The sequence below is a fragment of the Mus musculus genome, chromosome 3 (assembly GCF_000001635.26).
Source record: "Mus musculus strain C57BL/6J chromosome 3, GRCm38.p6 C57BL/6J".
Classification (NCBI taxonomy): domain Eukaryota; kingdom Metazoa; phylum Chordata; class Mammalia; order Rodentia; family Muridae; genus Mus; species Mus musculus.
Window position 1 is genome coordinate 133,355,973 of NC_000069.6, and position 23,250 is coordinate 133,379,222.

At 42.0% G+C, this 23,250-nt stretch overlaps 1 protein-coding gene across 6 annotated transcripts in view; it reads left to right on the plus strand.

Annotated features, from left to right (window-relative positions):
* Nucleotides 1-22,263, plus strand: part of Ppa2 (pyrophosphatase (inorganic) 2) — a 68,177-nt gene extending 45,914 nt beyond the window's left edge. For 2 of the 6 annotated variants that reach the window (XM_006502216.4, XM_006502217.4), the window contains 5 exons: nucleotides 11,851-11,978; nucleotides 14,408-14,493; nucleotides 17,651-17,720; nucleotides 20,577-20,616; nucleotides 21,875-22,110. In XM_006502216.4, coding sequence (XP_006502279.1) covers nucleotides 11,851-11,978; nucleotides 14,408-14,493; nucleotides 17,651-17,720; nucleotides 20,577-20,616; nucleotides 21,875-21,903 — 353 coding nt within the window. In that variant the 3' untranslated portion in view covers nucleotides 21,904-22,110. Of the gene's footprint in view, nucleotides 1-11,850; nucleotides 11,979-14,407; nucleotides 14,494-17,650; nucleotides 17,721-20,576; nucleotides 20,617-21,874 lie in introns of all 6 variants that reach the window. The other 4 variants (XM_030252857.1, XM_030252858.1, NM_146141.2 and 1 more) reach the window with 3 other exon arrangements.
* The last annotated feature ends 987 nt before the right edge of the window (nucleotides 22,264-23,250 follow it).

Sequence of the window (23,250 nt, forward strand, 5' to 3'; positions counted from 1 at the left end):
TAGTTACCAGAGGGTTTTGGTTTTTTTTTTTTTTTTCTCATTTTTAAAAATTAGATATTTCCTTTATTTACATTTCAAATTTTATCCCCTTTCCTCATTTCCCCTTTGAAACTCCCCTCTCCGATTCCCTCTTCCCCTGCTCACCAACCCTCCCACTCCTGCTTCCTGGCCCTGGCATTCCCCTATAGTGGGACATTGAGCCTTCACAGGACCAAGGGCCTCTCCTCTCATTGATGTCCCACAAGGCCATCCTCTGCTACAAATGCGGTTGAAGCCTTGAGTCCCTCCTTGTGTACTCTTTGGTGGGTGGTTTAGCCCCTGGGAGCTCTGGGGGTACTGGTTAGTTAATATTGTTGTTTTTCCCATGGGGCTGCAAACCCCTTTAGCTCCTTGGGTCCATTCTCTAACTCCTCCATTGGGGACCCTGTGCTCAGTCCAATGGATGACTGTGAGCCTCCACTTCTCTGTTTGTCAGGCACTGGCAGAGTCTCTCAGGAGACAGCTATATCAGGCTCCTGTCAGCAAGCACTTGTTGGCATCCACAATAATGTCTGGATTTGGTAGCTGTATATGGGATGGATCCCCAGGTGAGACAGTCACTGGATAACATTTCCTTCAGTTTCTGCTCCAAACTTTACAATTCACAGACCACATGGAGCTCAAGAAGAAGGAACACCACAGTGTGGATACTTTGTTCCTTAGAAGGGGGGGGGGGGGGGGGGCGTGTCAAAGTACCCATGGGAGGAAGATACAGAGACAAAGTTTGGAGCAGAAACTGAAGTTACCAGAGTTTTTAAGTGTTTCAAATGTAGAATTTGAAGGTTCAATTATGAACATTTAAACATCAAATAGACTTCATATGTTCTTTTTATTGTTTTCCAGGACAGGAAATAACATGTAGAAAGTGTGTCGGTTTGGCTATAATTTCACTTCGTATGTGTAAACATGTCTAGTGTCCCTACCATTTTAAAAGATAATTAAATTGTCATGTGCTTGATTTTCTTCTTCCCAGAGTATAATTTAATATTGTCATTGGAAAATAAAGTAAAGGAAGGGGTGATAGATGTAGGGAGGGAGGGATGGAGGTGGGGAGGGAGGGAGGGAGGGAGGTGGGGAGGGAGGGAAGGATGGAGGGAGGGAGGGATGGAGGTGGGGAGGGAGGGAAGGATGGAGGTGGAGAGGGAGGGAAGGATGGAGGTGGGGAGGGAGGGAGGGATGGAGGTGGGAGGGAGAGGATTCAATGGCAGGCCTGAGGCAGAATGTCTCTGCTGACTGCTGTAGCCAGAGGCAGACTGTTAGTGGTGCGCTTTCGTGGGCTCAGGAGGGACAGACAGCGCATCACTCTTGTATTCCTAGAGCTCTAGTGTATTCAGCACATTGCCTTGTGTCTAGGAACAGTGCCAGATGCCTCTAGAGTTATCGATTTATCATTACACAACTTCAATCAAGATGTGCTCCCCCCACCCCTGCCGCCTTTTCTAAGATGCTAGGTGAGGGGAGAGCAACAGTAACGTAACTAAATAAAGCTTCAGCCATTCAAATCCAGTCGGGTTCCAGACCAGGACCTTCACTCCTTGCTCTTCTAAAGTATCAAGTTAGTCAAGTGTTCCTGTAACTTTTGGGAGAGTGGAGACCATTTCCCCCGAGGCAGTGGTGAACTGGTGGTAATTAGAAGTCTGCTAGAGAGAGGGAGCTCTTTTGATGTCTGTCCTTTGATTTCATTAATGGTTTAGAGGCTTGGCTGTGTGCGGAGAGGGTGTGGTATATATCATTAGGAACTAATTACTGGAAGTCTCTTGCTTCTTTTTTGAACCTTGACCCCTGTAGGCTTTAGGGCTGTAGTCACATTCCTATGCTGTGTAACATGGGGGAGGTATGAGTTCTAAAAGGTTCTCATTTCCTTGGGAAAGTCACACAACCCCCAAAACCCTAGAGCCATTCTACAGTTGAGTTGTAGGTTGCCTGCCGCCCTCTTATCCTTGACCCCTGACAGAGGCTTCTAAGTTCCTTTCCTAGCAATACCTTTCACCTGACTTCCTCTGTAAGCAAACTGCAATCTTCAGTGCATTGCTAAAGGAAAGTTTGTTTCCATAATTATTAGCAGTATAGCAGTTACATTGATGGTATTTGCTGAGGTAGTTTCACACCTGCACACATTTAGAATTACAGATCCAACCATGGGACCATGAGACAGATGCCTTGGGAACACAGCACACTTTAGGATTAGCACTGGAGGTTCAGAGGCAGTTTTGGCACCATGCCTGTCTGTCCTTGTAGCAACTTTTTGCAATATGCTTCAAATAAAATTACATTAGAAAAGTACCTACATTTCTTTATACAAGGCCAGGGTATAGTTTTAATTAGGGGTGGGTGACCATTCAGAGTTTCTTATTAACTACTAGTAATGAATATCTATATTTTAGAAAAATAATCTATTTACTCCTATTGAGATTGCTTTCTAATATATTTAGATGTATACAGAGACTTACAGAATATTGTCTTGATTTCCATTTCCATGTGGTAAGTATATTGTTTAATGTAGGCCCGAGTTGGTAAGAGCAGAGTTTGTGGGGCAGGGAGGAGCGTGGAGAACAAAATGAATGCAGGGATGGCGGTGCGCCCAGGCGCATGCGCATGAGACAGAGCCTAGACAACCTGGAGACATGAGAGTCTTCCGAGGTCCTGAGCAAGCAGGGACAGCTATGGAAAGTCATAGCCTGAGTAGGACCCTCCTTGTGCTGCAGAAGGTGCAGGGGGTGCTAGGGACTGGCTGGCTCTGCGTCATAGTGTGGTTATCCCCAACAGCCTTTCTTTTACATAATAGAAGCAAAGAGGGATAGCTTTACACTTATTACCAGGTTTTATCTAAATATAAAAATTCCTCAGTGGGATATATGCCTTCCTTTCCTTGTGTTAAGGTTTGTCGTGAATAATCCAGATAAAAGCCGCAGGGTTTCCCTTCTATACTCTGCGTAAGTATGGGTGGCTCCTAGGTGGTAAGAATGAGGGGATAAGCCCGGGCAGTGGTGGCCCACGCCTTTAATCCCAGCACTTGGGAAGCAGAGGCAGGCGGATTTCTGAGTTTGAGGCCAGCCTGGTCTACAGAGTGAGTTTCAGGACAGCCAGGGCTACACAGAGAAACCCTGTCTCGAAGAAAAAAAAAATAATAATAATATTGGGAGTAACATTTTGTGCTGAACTCTATGCACTGTCCACCACAGTGTATGCATTAAATGTCTTAATTTATATGTGTTTCAAAAATGAACATTTTGAGTGAAATCTGAAAACATCTTCAAAACAGATATATTTTCATTTATTTCAACAGGAGAAAAACACTCAGTTTTGATATTTTAAATGATTATAGTTCTTTAGTGTCAGGAGAATACACTTTATTTTTTATATTTGTGCTGTTTTAATCATAGTTCGCTACATGTCGTTGCTAAGTTGCCAACATATATTCTATTGACGATTTTCTCATTTTAATCTCAGAGGTATCTTGGATCTATTCTTGCCTTTGCATTCCCTTAAACGCCCATATCTTTCTTTTCCGTTGGAGCGGTATTAAACATTTCTCTGGTCTCAGCATCCTGAAACTAAAATTTATCTTCTTCATTGTTTACCAAACATTTTAGAGAAATATTGCTTTAAAGGAGGGTAGAAAACCTCCCCACACTCATTCATTACAAAGACATCTGGATTCTCTCTCTCGGTAAAAGTCATCTACTACTTTCCACTGTTTCCTGACATTTACTCTGTAAACCGGGCTCCCTGTCACCTGGCACCCCCACCTCCTACGTACGCCAGGCTCTTCTGTACATTGGTGGCTTTGCAGATATATCTCTATCACTCAAATGTGCTTTAGCTTTCAAGAGCCAGTCTAAATGTCATCTCTCCTCCAAGCGACTTTGATTCTCTAAGACAAATGTAATCCTTTCCCCACATACAGCATTCTGTTAAACATTTGATCTCACGTGTTTGTAGTTTGTTTCTGTCTGTCCACCTGTGTAAACTGTGAATCCCCTGAAGGGTAGGCCTTTCATTTACTTTGTCTGATGACTTGAGACAGGTCCCATGCGCCCCAGGTAACCTCAGGCTTGCTCTGTAGCCGCAGATGACCTTGAACTTCTGATCCTCTGGCTTTCCCCTCCCAAATGCTGGGATCATGGATGTGCAGTACCACACCCAGTTCATAAGACTCAAACTCAGGGCTTGTCCATACTAGGTGACGAACGGACACTTCTAGCTGAGCTACTTCCCTAGCCCTCCATAGCTGTACATGCAGTCACTTTAGTGCACTTTAAATACAGAGTTTAAGGAGTTCTGACAACTGTATATGTTTGTCCTGATACCAAAGGCTTCTGTCATCCACAAACTCCCTCTTGTCTGTGTATAGCCAATGAGTCCTGTCTTCCTATCCTAACCCTGGAGTAAATATTGTTCTCCTTTCTGACTGATAGCCTTCTCTGGAATGTGCATCAGAGCGGCTCAGGATCAGAGCGCTATCCAGGTGTCTTGTGATGTGAAATATGGCCTTTAGAATATGACTTTTTGTTCTCATACATGTTCTGGAGAGTTGTATGTTGAGCAGAGGAGTGAGGAGTGTGTTCCCTTCCACCACTGTAGGAGCCCTGTGGTGTGCGACAGTAGTGTGTTCCCCTTCATCACTGTAGGAGCCCTGTGGTGTGCGACAGTACACTGTACTTTCATTGCAGAGTGGACATTCAGATTCCCAGTTTGGAGATGATATGAGTATTGAAGTTTTGATGGGAATATGTTTTCACTTTCTATAAGGAAATACTCGGGAATAGGGTCATTAAATCAGATGTAATTATAAGCGTAGCATTGTAGGCGGCTATTAGACTGTACCAGTGCCTTTCCACCAGTGTATGAAAGAGCATGTTACGTGGTTTTTAAAATAATAAAATGCCTGTTAAAATTTCGTAGACTCCACACACATGCACCCATGTAAGGATTGTTTTATATTCACACAGTTTTCATTTCCGTAGCCACTTACTTGCTCCCTTCCAGAAGATTCCCCAGGTCCAAGTCCCCATCTTGACCTCATTTCCCTTCCGTGTAAATATGCCAGGGCTTCTCATAGCCCAGGGCTGTGGTGCACACTGTCTTCATCTTCATGTATCTGAAATTGCACTTTCTTTTATTTTGGAACTATAGTTTCACTGGATATAGTATTTTGAACTAAAAGTTTTGTTTTTTAAGTTCCATAAACACATCTCTTCCTCCCCTCTTCCCTATCTCTATCTCTCTGTCCCTTTCTCTCTGCTGTTTCTAATAAGTCAGTAGCCATTTGTGTTTTGAAAGGATTGTTGTTGCAGGACCCTGGTGACCTTTAATCCCTGCACTTGAGTCACAGAGGCAGGCAGATTTCTGTGAGTTTGAGGCCAACCTGGTCTATAGAGCTAATTCCAGGATAGCTGGGCTACAGAGGAAACCTTGTCTTGGGAAAAAAAAAATAATAAAATGTTTTTTTTCCCTCAGACTGATAATCATTACTGTTCCAAAATGTTATAGGCATGTTGGCACACACCTTTAATCTCAGCACTCAGGTGGCACCATGTGTGCAAGTTTGAGAGCAGCTTGTTTTACATTGTGAGTTTCAGAACAGCTAGGGCTAACTAGAAATACCTGATCTCAAAGAGAAAAAGGAAAAAAGAAAACACTTGGGTAACTCTTTTTTCTTTTCTCTGTTTCAGATCATTACTTAAAACTGTGGCCTTTTTCTTCTTCCCCCTTTAATATTTGACTCTGTCTATCTTAGTTCCCCTTCCTAGGGGGATCCCTCCCTCCCACCCAGCCCCTCACTCGCTACATAATTAACCACTGTGGTTCTGTGGATTGTAACTTGCTTAGTGAAAACTTAATAGCTAGCGTCTATGTGTAAGTGACTACATACCATATATGTCTTTTGGGTCTGGGTTACGTCACTCAGGATGATTTTTTCCCCCCTAGTCCATCCATTTACCTGCAAATTTCATGATATTTTTTAAACAGCTGAGCAATATTCCATTGTGTAAATATACCACATTTTCTTTATCCATTCATCCATTGACAGATATATAGTCTATTTCCAGTTTCAGGCTCTTATGAAAACACCGGCAGTGAACACTGAACTGTGTTAGGAAGTAGAGTCCTTTGTGTGGATGCCCAAGAGTAGTATAGCTGGCTCTTGAAGATCAAGTGCCAGCGTCCTGAGGACCCACCACTGATTTCCATAGTGGCAGTGGGAGTGTTTTCCCTTCCTCTGTGTGCTTGTTCTGTATCTTGGCCATTCTGACGGGTGTGGGATGGATGGTGTGATTCTGATGTGTATTTCCCTACTGACTAAGGGGATTGAACATTCCATTAAGTGTTTCTCAGCCTTTTTCATCTCTCAGAACTCCATTTAGGTCTGTACACCATTTTATAGTTGGGTTACTTGATTCTTTTATGTCTGATTTGGTTTTGGAGGGTTTTTTTTTTTTCCATTTTTTATTAGGTATTTAACTCATTTACATTTCCAATGCTATACCAAAAGTCCCCCATATCCACCCACCCCCACTCCCCTGCCCACCCACTCCCCCTTTTTGGCCCTGGTATTCCCCTGTACTGGGGCATATAAAGTTTGCAAGTCCAATGGGCCTCTCTTTCCAGTGATGGCCGACTAGGCCATCTTTTGATATATATGCAGCTAGAGTCAAGAGCTCCGGAGGGTTTTTTTTTAATGTATTTTAGATATTAGCCCTCTATCAGATATAAAAGCCCATTATCTAGGCTTCTACTTTCTCCAAATGATAATGTCCTTTGCCACAGAGAAACTTTTCAGTTTCATGTTGATCTTAGAGCCTGATCTATAGGTGATCTGCTCAGAAAGTCTTTTCCTGTGCCAACGAGTTCAAAACTGTTCCCAGCTTTCTCTTCTATCATACCTGGAGTATCTGTCTTTATGTTGAGGTCTTTGATCCATGTGGAGTTGAGTTCTCTGCAGGGTGGTAGATATGGACCTGTGTGCATTCTTTTACATGCAGCCATCCAGTTTGACCAGCGCCATTTGTTGAAGATGCTTTTTCCTACTGTCCTTTTTTTTGGGGGTAGGATGCTATTTTGACTATATTAATCCTACCTATCCATGAGCATGGAAGATCTTTTCATCTTCTGATATCTTCTTCAATTTCTTTCTTCAATGAGTACAGATATTCTTATAACTCTCTTTCTATCTCTGTGTGTGTGTCTCTGTCTGTCTGTCTGTCTCTCCATCTCTTTCTCTTTCCTTTTCTATCTCATCCATGCTCCCATTTTATATTTTTTGAAACAGGGTCTCTCTACATAGTCCTAGCTGTGTAGGAACCTACTATGTAGACCAGGCCAACCTCAAGCTCACAGAGATCCTCTGCCTCACAAGTGCTGGGATTAAAGGCCTGCACCGGCACCACCACGCCCAGCCTAAGACTCTTACTGGGACCCTTGCTTCGGTTTTTACTCTGTGCAGGGTGATTGTTTCTCCACCTGGCAATGGAAGCGTCTTCCTCTTACATGTGTGCTCTGCCCTGAACCATTTCAACATAAAAGCCAAAATCTCAGTGTGACCCTAAGAGTTGTGCATGGCAAGTGTGTGGCTGCCCTCCTCGCCTCTCATGCCCCACTGTTCACTGAGTTCTAGCCCAGGACTTTGCTCTTCCCCCATTCTCAGATCTTAAAGCACACTTGGACTGCAAGGTATTTCTCCTTTCTCCGTCTCCCCTGAAAAACAAATCGCAGAACTCTGAATAGTTGGTCCTGCAGTTCATATAAGACTGCTCTGAAGGGGCTGGAGAGGTGGCTCAGTGTTTAAGAGCACTGGCTGTTGTTCAAGGGGACCATGCTTTGATTTCCAGCCCCACATGGGAGCTCACAAGCATTTATAACCCCAGTTCCATGGAGCCTCTGCTTGTGTCCACAGGCACCAGGCATGCATGTGGTGTGCATGTTGGTAAACACTCACATATGTAAAATGAAAGGACAAAAATAATCTTTTAAAAAAAGCTCAATGAAGAACTTGATTTCTACTTTTCCCACACCACTAGCTCAGAAGTCTGCGTGCACGAGAGATGTTTAGTTTTTCTCTCTTTTATTACCAGCCCTAAATTGATGACAGATGTTTTTAGTCACCAGTTTTATTGGATTTTTTTTCAGAACATTCAAACATAATTTCACAGAAGCCAACACTTTTGTATTAATACATTCACCTGCTTACATTAAATGCTTAGTTAAATCCCTAACTGTAGCTGCAGGTAACCATTGCAGAGTGCCTTAGGCAGGAAGACACCTGATACTTGGCAAAGATAAAACCCAACTGCTGGTGGGAGTGCTGTGTGCTTCCCTGTAGAACGTTCCACCAGACTTAGCACACACCGCAGTGTGGCTATTGTACCCAGTGCAGAGTCTTTGTTATTTAGTTCAGTAAGGTGATAAGTTGTCCAACTAAGAGGGCTTGATTGGTCTAGCAGAGAAACTGAGATGCAGCTTGGTTTTATAAATAAGCACTTCCAGGTTCTCTGTGCTTATTGTTGGAGCGCTCCATCTTTGCAGTAAATGGCATACTTGTTCACATTATAAACTTTCATATATAACCCTAAGAGTGGGAATAAATGGGAGCTAGAAAAGTGCTACTTTTCTTTAAAATAGCATAAATTATAAAAATGCACCGGACAGAGCCGGCCTGCAGATGGACAGTGGCAGTGGTTAGACATTATGGATGGACACAATGCCACCAAGCTAAACTCCTAAACCACCACGGGGAACAGTAGTACCTGTTCGTGTTTTACCATGGCGAAGACAACGTGGAAACACAGCTGCGTTTGTCTCTGACACCTTTGGCTGGACAGTGTGTCTATGCAACAAGAAGAAAAGCAGGTTAAGAATTGAATATCTCCTGGTTCTGATGTATAATTCACTCGTGCATCACACATCTCAGCAAACCTGTCAGGCCCTCTTTGCTACAGTTTCCTTATGTTTAACATAAATATGTTCTGTGGCTCTGCTTATCAATTTTAAGTACAGTGTTTCAGGCCTTCAGAAAAATCATTCATGGAGCTGGATTTCTGGCTGGACATTTACTACTGAGGTCTTAAAAATGTTGAAATTGTGTGCCTCTGATTTTGTCTGAGCTTTGTGTTGTTTATGAAGATGCAGCTGTTTCCCCCAGGGTTGTAATTAATTGAGAATTGGCAGGTTTAGCCTCTGCTGGAGATTTGTACTTGTTTTTGGCATTATTAAATGTTTGACATTTTTAATCGATGGTGTCTTAAAGGTCCCCTCCATAAGTTCTGAGCAAAGAGCTCCCTTGCCTGGAAAGGGTATTGAATAATTAGCTTCTTCTCGCTTTGAAATTGATGTGTTAGGTAAAGATAATCAAATGTTAGGCAAAGATAATCAAATGTTTTATACAGTGGAATAAAAATAAAAGTGATTGGGTGAGGTCCAGGGATAAAGTCATCCATCAGATTGAAGTATAAGAAATTATTTTGGAAATTACATTTTTAGTTCAACATTTGTATACTAAGATATTTTTCCAATCGAATAATATAGAATGAAATTGGAAAAACCCGGACTTAATCAGTTTACAGGGATGCTTTGTGAGAATATAGGGAATATAAGAAAATGACAATGGAAAATCCACCTTAGAAAGAACCTCTCAGATCAGCAGAAAAATATGACGATAAACAGAATTTGGGGAGGAAACAATACTGTATTAGGTGAAGAGCTTAGGAGTCTGTAACCCGGGGCAGGGCGGAATGGGCCTTGCTGAAAGGGTGGACTGTGTGGGATCCCCTGTCTTAGAGCATCTGCCATCGGGGCTGCGTTTTCTTACATTAACTGTGACCTGCACTCGCTTTCAAGCAAGTCTCTCTCTGCCCACCCCATCTGCTTTGGTTAATTCAAACATTGATGCTGTTTGTTTCAAAATGTTTTGGCTAGATGTGTAGCCCTTAGAATCATCTCAGACTTTAAGTAAGAAGAGTGCTGGAGCCGGGCGTGGTGGCGCACTCCTTTAATCCCAGCACTCGGAGGCAGAGGCAGGCGGATTTCTGAGTTCGAGGCCAGCTTGGTCTACAAAGTGAGTGCCAGGACAGGGCTACACACAGAGAAACCCTGTCTCGAAAAACCAAAAAAAAAAAAAAAAAAAAAAAAAAGAAGAGTGCTGGCGGAAAACCGAAGCTCTCTCTTGCCCTGGCCTCTACCCCACCAGGTCCATCTCGCTTACAAGAAGCTTCCAGCTCTGGAGGTGTTCAACCTCTCCCTGTGTACCAAGCAGGGGGCAAGTGTGAGCAAGTAAGGGAGTAATGCGTGTTTGTAAGAGCAGAGCCACGTGACAGGGCGGGGCTTCGGCAAGATTGACACCAGGTAGTTTCTGGGCTCTCCCGGCCTGTGTGTCACCCCATGTTTTTTAGTTATAGCTGTCTAATTTTTCAGGTTTATCACATCTGTTTGTTATTTGCTATGATATATTGTACATCTCAGGATGGTTCTAAACTTCTCCTTTAGTTACAGTATATTGGCAAGTATTTATTATACTTCTAAATTGATTATTAGAAAGGCTGCTTCCCTGCGGACCTCGTTGAACAAGGGTTTAATCAACTGAAATGCAGTGATTTTACTTCCAGTATATTCCAGTGTGTGTCATTAAAAGTAAACACTGGAAACCATGGCTGAGTTAGGATAATCATTGTGTACCACTCAGGTCCTGCCTGATTTACCCCTCCCACCCCAACCCCGCCCCTCGGACCCACCACTGCCCTCACCTCGCCCCTCGGACTCACCACTGCCTTCTTTATTTGGCTTCATTTTCTTTATGGGGCTTTTGCCCCTGAACACGTTTGTTTCTTTGATGTCGGCTTCTCCCTGCAGTGTCAGCCAGGACAGCTTCTGGCATGCGTGCTCCCGTACATATGTCAGCTCTCACAGCCTTAAACAACGTGACACATAGTAAGAGTTCGTTAAATACCCAATAACTCTTCACATAGCTTTTCCCGTCTATTGTCAGTGCGCTGCCTTCTGGGTACTGCTCTCATTTGTGTTCTTAAGTTCTAGACTAGTATTTCAAACAAACAACAAAAAAGAACCACATGAGCCCTGAAACTGTGAGTTTACTAGTTTAACCCCTCCCGTTACCTGTCAGATGAGACAAATTCTTGTCATGGTATGTGCTCCTCACTGCCCTTCCTTCTTTGGAAAGTGTCCTCCTTCTCCGCCCCATCTTCACACACCCTCCTGACCTGTGTGTTATTATCCGTGGCTACTCCCTGGCTTCCCAAATGCTGTTCCTTCTGGCTTCTCGGCTCCTGCCCGGCTACTCACTGGACTCCTCTGGGAGTCTTATCTGTGACAGCCTCCTTGTACTTCATCTGCCCGCTTCCTCTCTTATGTAGCCCTGGGAACTTCCAGACAGAAAGAATCCTGTATCTAAGCTTGGTGTGGTGGCGCTCACCTTTTATCCCAGTACTAGGGAGGCAGAGGGAGGTGGATCTCTGAGTCCAAGGCTAGACTGATCTACAAGTCGTTTTCCAGGACAGCCAGAGAATCTGTCTTGAAAAAACCAAACCAAACCAAACCAAACCAAACCAAACCAAACCAAACCAAAGAAAGCCAAGTACTGAAGGGTCTCAGTAAATGTCTGTAGAATGAAGGAACAGTATTTTACATAGGGAAATAGAAGTCTGCATGTGACATGAGACATGTCCGCTATTGCCAGCACAATTGGTTACGGTGTAAACTGAACTAGGCCCCACATTTCCTGGCTGCCTCAGACCAGGGCTAACTGTAGTGCCGTGTCAATGATTTGTTAACAGGATGTTTTTGTTTCTTCCCTCTCAGATATTGATGATGTTAAGAAGTTCAAACCAGGTTACCTGGAAGCCACTCTCAATTGGTTTAGACTCTATAAGGTACCAGATGGAAAACCAGAAAACAAGTTTGCTTTTAATGGAGAATTCAAAAACAAGGTAAAGATGAGGATGTATTTGAGTGCACACCTCTTGATGTTTGACAGCGCATGCCTCCCTTAGTTGATCTCATGTGAGTGCTCATAGCATAGAGGGAAGGCAGAATGCTCTCTATTGATGTCTCTATTCAAGGGGGTTAGCATTCATTTTTTTATGAATATTTAAGTGAGGCAACAGGGCTAATCTGCTGATAACTCATCCCAGAAAGTGAAGGAATTTTGGAGTTAGTTTTAACTTTGCAAATTGTGTGTGAAGAAAAACGCATGAGTTGCTGGTTTGAGGCTGTTTTCCCGTAATGTAAATCCCTCTAGTGTTCCCCGGTCTAAACCTTACAGCGCTGAGTGACGTTGCTTAACAATTGAAGAGAAGTCTTGAATTGTCTTACTGGTAAAGGATTTTTCCATTAGAATGCGACAAAGCTTCCATAAGAATATTTCTAATCCACTATGACACAAATGGAGAAAATCAGCCAAAGAGCTGATTTACAGAGTCTAAAATACAGAATATTTTTTTAAAGCTGTAACTAACCACTAAATAAATTGCACACTCTTAACCAACTTCTAAGTGGGCGCAGGAAGTATGTTCTGCAAGTGAAACAATGCATTTAATGAAAGCTTAAAACTGACAGCAAGTATTTCTCTGCAAGACTGATTGCTGGGCTCAGAGTTTTCTTAAAAGGCTCATTAAAAGGATCCTTAATATCACAAGGGTTTTGTTCAGAGTTTTAAAATATAAAAAGTATTTTAGACTTGTCTTAAAATGCAGTGTTTGAAATTTTTGAAGTAAATTTTTCTTATTTTCTCTCTCTCTCTCTCTCACACACACACACACACACACACACACACACACACACACACACACACACAGAGTTCTTTATCGTCTCAAAGGAAGCTTGGCAAGTTGTAACTTGACAGAGTCAGCAGTCCTCTGTGCTCTGGAAGCTTTAATAGACATTAGTTCTTTTCTGTATGGTGATTAGGTCATTCTTGTAACACCAATCATTTCATGTATTGCTTTTTATGATTGCCATTAAAGTACAGAACCCAACTCAAAAACATTTAATTGTGCTGCTTTTGCGTGGTTTAAAAATGGCACCAATTTTTTAATTCTAAAGTTTGCCAGCCCATTTCATTAAGCAGGTACTAGAATTTATTACAAACAGAATTATCTGAATAATTTTGTCAAAGACTCCTTCCCTGTATTATTCATGTAATAATTTCCGTTTCTTATTCCCTATCTAAGACAGTACCCAGAGCCACCTCACTGAGAGTAGCACCATTCTCTCTTTTTCATCTGTGGACTTGAGAGAACTTTATTTCACAGGTTAATTTCTCATTACGATTCAATCTCAGAGCCCAAGATTATTTCTTTGATATGATAATTATTAGTTGCAATTGAAGAGCATAAAGCTAGTATGAATTATTTAATAAATAGGGCTTCTCCGTAAAGAGAAGAAACAACATTTAGTGAGGAAAGATAAGCAGTTATTTTCTTGTGCCTGGAGAGATGGCTCGCTGGTTCAGAGGCCTCACTGCTTTGGCAGAGGGCTCAGGTTTGGCTTCCAGCATCTACATAGTGGGCCACATCTCCCTGTAACTCATCTTCAAGGGCATCTGATACCCTTTTCCAACCTCCAGGGCTCCTGCACACAGGCCATGCCCATGAACAATCTCAGATGCACACACATACACATAAACTAATCTTGAAAAAAATAAGTAAAAATAATTTTCTCCTTTGAGTAAAGGTTTTTATTATATAATACTACTACATATTCACCTAGCCAAATGTTTGTTCATTACTGATTATGCAATTTTAGGTATTTTAGAATTAGTTCCAAGAAAAAGTTGGGGCAGTGCTTTTAGACAGTGAATTGTCCAAAATCACAGTTAGACTGTGTGCAGTCATGCAATGCTGAGATAAACGTGTGTGTTCTCCCTCACAGATCTTGGGCTAGGCTAAGCACAGTAGTGCATCATTTTATTTATTCATTACTAGCTCTATGGTTTAGATCCAAGATGGGCAAACTGTGTCTGTACAGGTCAGATTGCAACACACACACACACACACACACACACACACACACACACACACAGTATGGCTTCCTAACATCTCAACACTGCCATTGCTCCACAAAAGCATCCATGGCCAAAGAAGGGTGGCAGCCCATATTTGACCCACAGGCTTTCATTTGTCTGCCCTTTACATAGATAGCACCCCACCCCACCCTCATTCTGTGATATTTCTCTGAGTAGGAAATTGAGGCTTAGTGAGGGTGAGTAAACGCCTGTATCCCAGCTGGTGACTAAGGCAGCTTTTCCACTCGTTTGCCCAGTTCCAGCGCTCATGCGCTTCATGGTTCGTGTGGGTAGGACACTGCCTTGGCTGGAACTAGGTCCTGACCAGCTCTGTCTGTTTTTGGTTGAAACTAGGCTTTCGCCCTCGACGTTATTAACTCTGCACATGAACGTTGGAAAGAGATGGTTATGAAGAAGTGTGACAAGGGAGCCATCAGTTGGTAAGAACGTGTCTCTCCTGCAGATACAATGTTAATTTATTGTCAGTTTCTGCTAAACTCAAGTTTCATAAGTGCTTACATCTCAGAGTATCAAAGAAGGGAGGCCAATTCTTTTTCACTTAAAAATTTCAGAACATCTCTTTAGTGGTAGCTGTCACGGACAGCTAGGAATCCAAAGTGGTTCATTTCTATCAAATGATTTCTGTCTCAATAAGATATACTGACATTTGTTTATAAGTTAACAAATGTTTAATGCAATGTCTTGTGATAGGTGCAAAGATGGAATAAGAAGGTAGTTTTGATCAAAGAAACATATTTTCAATAATCCCAAGTTATTTATGTCTTGAAGTTATTTTGTTTTGTGTAGTTTTTCACTTCCAGAAGGAAGGTGCATTTGGTTCACAGAGCATCTTCTTGTGGCTGCAGTGCAGTGGTGGCAGACAACAGTCTTGCTCTGTAAGCCTGGCTACCAGATTTTAATCCACTGGACCTCTGTAAGAGTAGAGGAAGAGGACCAGCTGCGCAGAGTTGTGCATTGGCCTCTACACATGTACTGTGGCATGCATGCACCTCTGCACCTGACATCCAGGCACAGGAGTAAATGCACAAGTGGCTGCATGTGTGTGTGCGTGCACACGCACACACAGACATGGTTTTTTATATGCCAGTCAATAGTACCAGTTCTATCTAGGTCTGTATATATTTGCCCCGATAGCATTTTCTTCTACAAACTCTAAGGGTCATGATTCCAGACACAGCAGCCTCACATCCTGTATGGTCTCCCTGGTTCTTCTTGGTTGTGTCACTTTTAAGTAAAAAGCCTCGACAACTCGTACCCTGGGCACTGACTTCGACACTGTCTTGACCATGAGCTTTATTTGATTTAAAGACAACAGTTTTCCATGGATTAAAATTCTATATTCTTGACACTATAACTTTTCTTTTGTATCTGTTATTTTCAGGTAATCATTTCTTTCTTATCTAATCTGTAATTTTGTGATGTTATCTATTTTAACACGTCTTTTTAAATTCTAAATATGATTTGTGTTTGGTGCGTACAGCATTTTTGATATTGGTGATTTTTAACTGCAATGCTGTGTCTCCTTGGCTCAGTCCCTGACACTGGGCATGTACTGTACAACATTTATAAACTCTTTTTTCAGTTAGTTTTATAATGCTAGGACTTGATAAATTTAGAACAAAAAAGTTCAGTACCTTAAAAGTAAAACACACACACACACACACATGCACACACACACTCTCTTGTGCTATTTTCAATCACATTTTTCGCAGTAGGTACCAACACCCTAGTCCAGCCATTTAGTTGTTATCAGCTTCTCTCACAGGCCGTTGTCAGTTTGAGAGCTGAAAGATCTGGAGCTCGCAAGTTATGTAGCGAACTCATTGGCTCTGTGTTTCACTTCCAGCATGCAGAGAAGTCCTTGACAGAGTATAAATTTTGAACTTGAAAATGAATATAAATCTGCATTGGATAAACTTTTCGCTTTGAGACAGAGATCTACTATTTCATCCATGTCAGCCTTGAGCTTCTCAGCGCTATACAGGACTTGAGCTTGCCCCCCTCCCTCAGCCTCCCCAGTAGATGGGATTACAGTAGGCGGGATTACAGGTCCACACCGCCAAACCCAGCCAAACAAGCATGGGACGGTTCAGTGATACATGCTATACATTCAGGCATTCCAAGTACAAAGTACTTTAGAAAATCCTGGTAGAGGAACAAAGATACATGCACATGTACATGTGCATACATGTCCTTATACTCTAGATCAGCAGTTCTCAACCTGGGGACTAGCCAACCCCTTCACAGGGGTCGCCTAAGACCGTACGAAAACACAGATATTTGCATTATGATTTATGACAGTAGCAAAATTACAGTGACAAAGTAGCAACAAAACAATTTTATGGCTGAGGATCAGTACTACATGAGGAGCTGTGTTAAAGCCACAGCATTAGGGAGGCTGAGAACCACGGATCGAGCTGATATACTTTATTGGCTAAAATCCGTACCGACCTGTGACTAACGGTAACCTAAAGGGAAAAGGCAACAGAGCCAGCTGGCATGTACTGGAATATACTGTCAAAATATTTAGTTGAAAAAAAATTTTTTTTTAAAAATCAGTATTTTAAAATGTTCTAATGCTGGATTTAATATTGTTCTTTCTAGTGCTGCTGTCTGTATCTGCCCTTGTTGTAGGAAGGGGGTTACATTAGAAATAGGACTTCAGATTCAACAGATTAAAACTGCATACAGTTCATTTTGAACTTTAGAACAGTTGGTTTTCAAAATCATGTGTGTTCATTTTTATTTTTGGAAAACAAAAAGGCTCACTCAAAGTTTAGGTGTAGTCTGATAGTGCGCATTACAAAAAGGCTCACGTGAAGTTTAAGTGTAGTCGGATCGTGTGCTTTTTGCTTGGCAATCCTAATTATGGAAGCTGCCATGTTCCCGCCTGCCTTTGCTCAGCAGTGACGAGGTAGAGCGGACTTATCCCACACCATGTGTCTCTGGAGGACGGGCACTCAAGCCCTTGCAGTATCCGGTTGTTTTGCCTGCTGCCTATGCTTTAAGTTTTTATTGTTTTCTTATTTTTTATGTGTATGGGTGTTTGGACTGTATGTCTCTGCACCACATGTGTGCATTGCCCGCAGAGTCCAGAAGAGGGTGTGGGTCCCCTGGAACTGGAGTTATAGGTAGTTGTGAACCTCATTAGAGGTGCTGTGAATGAAACCCTGGTCCTCTGGAAGAGCAGCCCGGTGCTCTTAGCTGCTAAGCCATCTCTTTAGCCTTCTTAATATTTTTACTCTCATTAGAGACACAGCTGGCTTCAGACTCTTATCTGCAGAAGTCCCCACACCACCCCACTCTGAATTGGATTTGGTTCTTACGTTAGGTTAAATGTGGTTGGGATGTTTATGTATACACCAGGAACTGTTTGATATTACATCCTTGCAAACCTGTTGTGATTGCGGAGAGTGCAGTGGAAGGCCTTCTTCCCTATTTGCATGCACACTAGCGCTTGTGGTCCTGATCCACATTTGCTCCATTCTCTCTTCTTTGGCTGACGTCATCACCCCCGGCAGCGTTTGGGGCTGGTCATTTCCGGCTGTGTTAACTAACATCCTTTTTCTTCTGCAGTGTAAATGTGCACATCTGCGATAGCCCTTTCCACTGCACTATGGAGGAAGCAAGATCATTGGTTGAATCGGTAAGGAGACAGGATCCAAGGTGTCTTTTAGTCATGTGCATATCATAAGATCGCTTACCGGGGTTCTGAAATATGTAGCAACAAAATATGTCAAGACCTTTGGGAAGCATAGAATGAAATAATGCTATTGAAGTTAGCTTCTTTTAAGTGGGTGCGGAGCTGGGTCGTTTAAGTCAGAGGCTATTAAAATCTTCTAGGTTACTTCTTAAATTCTGGGTTCAAATTGTCTCCCTGTTCCCAGTCCATGGCCGTCTGCTCGAATCTCCTCTCTGTGCTCTGCTGTCCCAGTCAGTTGTCCCTCGAGTCATCTGCATAGAGCAGGTGCATTTTGGCTGAAGAGATTGAAGTACCAAAAGCCCCCCTTGTCCTTTGCACGCAGATCACCCAAATCATAAGTTTTGCTTCATTGGAGGCTTCGGGTGATAGTACTGCGTGGTGGCAACTGGCTTTACCAGTATATTAATTCTTAATTAGAGACCACTAGATAAGAGCAGTAATATTTAGGTAATTAGGTATGTAAAGTGTATTGAACAAAGATTTAATAGGCTTAAAAATCCCCCCTGTAAATTAAGGGCTTTTAACTAATTATGAGGTAGAAACTAGTAAATGTAGGCCTTTATGAACAACTAAAATGTTCCTAAATGTCATATTTGTTAATTATGGCTGCTTCTAACTTGGATTTTCCCACCACCAATTCATCAGCTATTCAATTATGGCCTGCTCTGTGATAATTAATCAGTGCTAGATTGCACACTAAAAAAACAAAACAAAACAAACAAACAAAAAAAAACCCAAAAATTTGTATCCTTTTGAAAGTTACATTTTAGTTGGGAAGATAAATAATAAATGTAGATGGAAAATAGGCTTTCAATGGACGATAAATACCATGATGAAAAATAAGCAGGAAGAGGGGATACAAGGGCAAGAAGAGGATGGGAATTATAGTCATTATATAGTCATATAGCGGTCTGGGACAGCTCCACAGGAAAGGGGCGCTCACATGAGTCTGGTGTTGTGAACAGTGACAGAGTGACCAACTGAGCGTAACAGGAGAGCCATCTTAGTCCAAGGCCACAGGCAGTCTGTGGAACCCTGAGAATTCCTGTGAGTTTAGGACTAACTCAAGCAACATACTGAGTTCCAAGGCAGCCTATGTGTGTGTGTGTGTGTGGGGGGGGGGGGGGCGGTGAGACCGAGTCTCACAAAACTAATAAGAAGATGCTGTGCAGTTTCATTTATCAGATTGCCAAGAGTTTAAAAGTCTGAGGATGCTGGATGTTTTCAAGTCCATGGGGAAAGAAAGGCCCCATACTCAGTGATAAGCTTGGCAGTATAGATGGTTATAATTACTTCAAAGAATGCTGAGTAATTCTCATTCTAACTCACTATTCTGAAATTGGCTAGCTAGATCTAGAAATACTAATGTATGAGCTTATAAGATCAAACATAAAGAGTTTGAATCTAGGTGTTGGTTGATAAGATTAGAGAAATAAACATGTACACTGCTGTCCTTGTCATGGTTCAGAATCAGAACAGGAAGAAGACGGGGAGTCAGGGAGGCCAGGAGGACCTGGAGAAGGTCAGGGATAACATTATCAGGATATATGCTCTGAAAAGTAAATTTTTCAATTAAAAAAAAATCAGGAAATAATTGCCAATACTGAAGAGTTAAATATTTGATGCTTTTCATTAAACCATGGTTGTTACTCTCAAATTTAAATATCATCCTCTTCTCTGATGTGAAGAAGGTGTTTATTAACTGTGACAAAATTCTGATTGTCATTATCTGGCTTCCCATTACGTTTGTTTTCTTTTAAATAGGGGTCTATGTGTTTTGGATATACTTAACCAATCAAGAAATCTGTCCTAGCAGTGGAGAAATAACATTCTTGAGATTTACTTATTTTTGTGCTTTGTTTTTTCCTGTGTAGGCCTGGCTGTCCTGAAACTCAATCTGTAGACCAGGCTGGCCTCAAACTCGGGATCTGCCTGCCTCTGCCTCCCGGGTGCTTGAGATTATGTTTTTAAGTCATGCCATGATACATGTTTTAAGAGATGACATTCTTGCTTCTTTTTTTGCAATTCTTTTTAGACTAACAAGAAATTACTTGGTTATTTTATATTTTTGCGCTCTCTCTCTCGCTCTCTCTCTCTCTCTCTCTCTCTCTCTCTCTCTCTCTCTCTGAAATGGTCGGCAGTGCCAGTTAGAAACAGATGTTAATTTTAGACAGGAAACTGAGCCAGTGAATTTTCCGAAGAATTTTGTGACATGTAATATACAGCTTAAAAAGATACAACAGTGTCAAAAGATGAGGCGTTGACAGTCTGCATGTTCTTAAACTTGTTTTAACTTACTGCCCCCAAAACCAGCCTAGTTAAGCATGTTTTTGTGTGTGAGAGAGGAAGATGTCTTGAATAATAATGATAATCCTCTGTCCTTCTCCTCCTCCATATATTTCTGGGGAAATGTATTAGGCATCTATCTACCTATAGTCTTGCTTTGGTAATGCTACCACAGGTGAGTATGGCAGGACAGGCTGCTTAGAGGTGGTCCCTGGGTGCTGTTGTCTGAGTGTGGCTTGAAAGAAAGCATCTTCACACACTCAGCTACCAGGTTGAGGACACAGTGGGCTATCTGTTTTACTGAAAGAAAGTATTTCTGAGCATGCGTTCTTTAATTTGACTACTTCTGGGGGCTCATTTCTTAGAAAGAATCAACACCCCAGTAAAGCAGAAGGAATCTTTACTTTTTTGAAGTTAGAGTCAATTTTATTCCATAATCTCATTAAAAACATTTTTGTGTTCACTTCCCATATATAAACATATATATGAATTCTCTCCTGTTCTTGCCTTTAGGTTCCAACACCTTCGATGAATAAGGAAAGCAATGTAGAGGGTACGGAATGTCTCTTATAAACGTTATTTGTCAGTTTAAGAGAGAGACTGAGAGTGAGTGTGCGCTTTGGGGAGTCGGTTTTGTCATTCCACCATAGACTCTGGGGATAGAATCCAGGTCATCGGGCTTGGGAACAGGTTCCCTCACCCTGAACCATCTCAGTAGTCTTGCTACAATTCTTGAGAGCAAAATCTATGAATTTGTTTATAGTAGTAAAAACCAATAAATAAATAAAACTAGTTTAAAAGTTATGTAAATTAAGTAAAATAGATTTCAGATTAAATTGCTCAGATAAAACATCATTTGTCCTAACTTCAACAAATGAGGATTACAGTTGTTAATTTGAAGCTAGCTGGTCTGACGACATGGTGACTGAACACCTGCCATCTGGCTTGCTCCGGCCTCCTCGTGGCTGCTATAGTATGGCAGTGTGGCTCACTCATGTGATTGATGGCTCTGTGTGAAGTAATGAGAGATTCCAGCCAGCTCTGGTAAAGTTAGGACGGCTATAGAAACTTGGATCTAAAAGATTTATTTTATCCTCTCTAGGCATTTTAACTGAAAGTCTTAAAACCAAAATATATCATAAGTTCCATGACTTTGGTTATCTTTATTTGAAGCTGTTTTAAGAATTCTTTAGTAACATTTCAGAATGTAAGCATATATGCATACCACATGCCATTCAAAATATGACAATGCTTTTGGCCTTTTAATATAAAATGTTAGGATATTCAACTTTGTGAATTTGGAGGAAAAAATGAGAAAAACTGACGGCGTTCAGCTACGAGATGTTTAGGGGCGAGGGTGTCCCTACACATGGGTCCATGGGAGAGCAGGTGCAGCCCTCATCTGCTGGCCAGTCAGACTTTGTTTGCAGTACATCTTCTTTGAGTTATTTAATGAACAATCAAATTTTACAGCAAAAAGGTTTTTCTAAACCTTTCCTATCTTTTGCTAGAGGGCTAACTTCTGTGCTTTTAGCCAGAGACTAAAATGTCCTCAAAGGGGGCCAGAAAAATACTGTGAGAAGGTTCTAGAATTCTACTGTAGTTTTCTATGAAGCTTGAGTCAACTGAGAACATGGGAGAACTGGAGGCAGTAGCCAGTCTTAAGGAGAGAGATGGCATGTTGAGATTATAGAGACTTTTACAAAAATCTTTCTGGATACTTCCTAGAGATGTAAACTAAACATTGTCTCATTTTTCCTCCCTTCACTGCTCCTCATTCCTTATGCCCCACCTCCCCATACTTTAAACAGAAGAAGTGTGGCACTTCCTCCGCAACTGATGGGGACACAGGGCTTCTGCACCGAGATGTCAACCTCTGGGGACACGGGGCTTCTGCACTGACGTCAGCCTCCAGGGACTCCCGGGGTTCCTTCTCCTTTAGTGCTCTTGCCGGGCACCTGGATGGCCATCTGATGACTTCCTGTCAGACATCACTGTTAAAACTTTTAAAATAAACTTGTAAATAAATACTAACATTTTGAACTTCTCTTTTATATATTTATTAATAAGAGAAAGAAACGGTTTCACTTAATTTCGTATTTGAATCTAAAGGCATTGTTTAGCTAATGATTCCATTTACTTTTGTGTCTAATTGGTTAAATGTATAATCAGGAATTTAACAATAAAATTTTTACCAATTACTATTATATTCATAACTTCTAGGCACTTTTCAAGTCCATCATTGGCAAAGGCTTTTTTAACCAAACTGTCCTTTCTTAGCACTGTCTGCATAAGTGAGTCATATGCCTTAAGGCTCATCCTCTGATTGGTTGTTCTAGAGGCCCTTACACCTTCCAGCTTTTCACTCCATCCCTTTGACTTTAGTCCTCACCTCCCTCTGTGGAGATTAAAGATCCTCAGAGGAAGAATGCTGCTCAGACATCTCCTTAAATGCTCTGGACCCCACTCTATCCCTAAGTGTCCTCTGCACACACTCTGTGTCCTTTACACACACACACACACACACACACAGACACACACACACACACAGACACACACACACACACACACACAGACACACACACAGACACACACACACACACAGACACACACACACACACAGACACACACACACACACAGACACACACAGACACACACACGCACACACACACACACACACACATACACACACACACACACATACACACACACACACAGACACACACACACACACAGACACAGACACACACACACACATACACACACACACAGACACACACACAGACACACACACACACACACACACACACACACACACTGTCCCCCATCTCACTGGGCACACCCCACCCTCCCAGGTCCCTTCTCAGGCTCTGCCTCATCCACATGGCTCTAGGCCTCCTTACCATTGATCATTCTGTCCCTGGCTTTGTTCCAAACTCATCCTCCGTATTTCCACAATTATTTTCTTAGCTTTTCTCAAAATAGATTCAATGGCTCTTGTATTCCTGAGAATAAAACCTAAATTCTCATTCTCTCCAGACATCCATCCTCTGTCCTGAGGTGCTACTGCTCACATCACTGTAGACATGCAGTATGCTTTCATACTCTCGTGACTGTTACCCACCTGGCAATCTTGGCCAAAGCCTTTTCTCCTTTTCCTTTCTATTTGGTCTCATGGCTGCATTC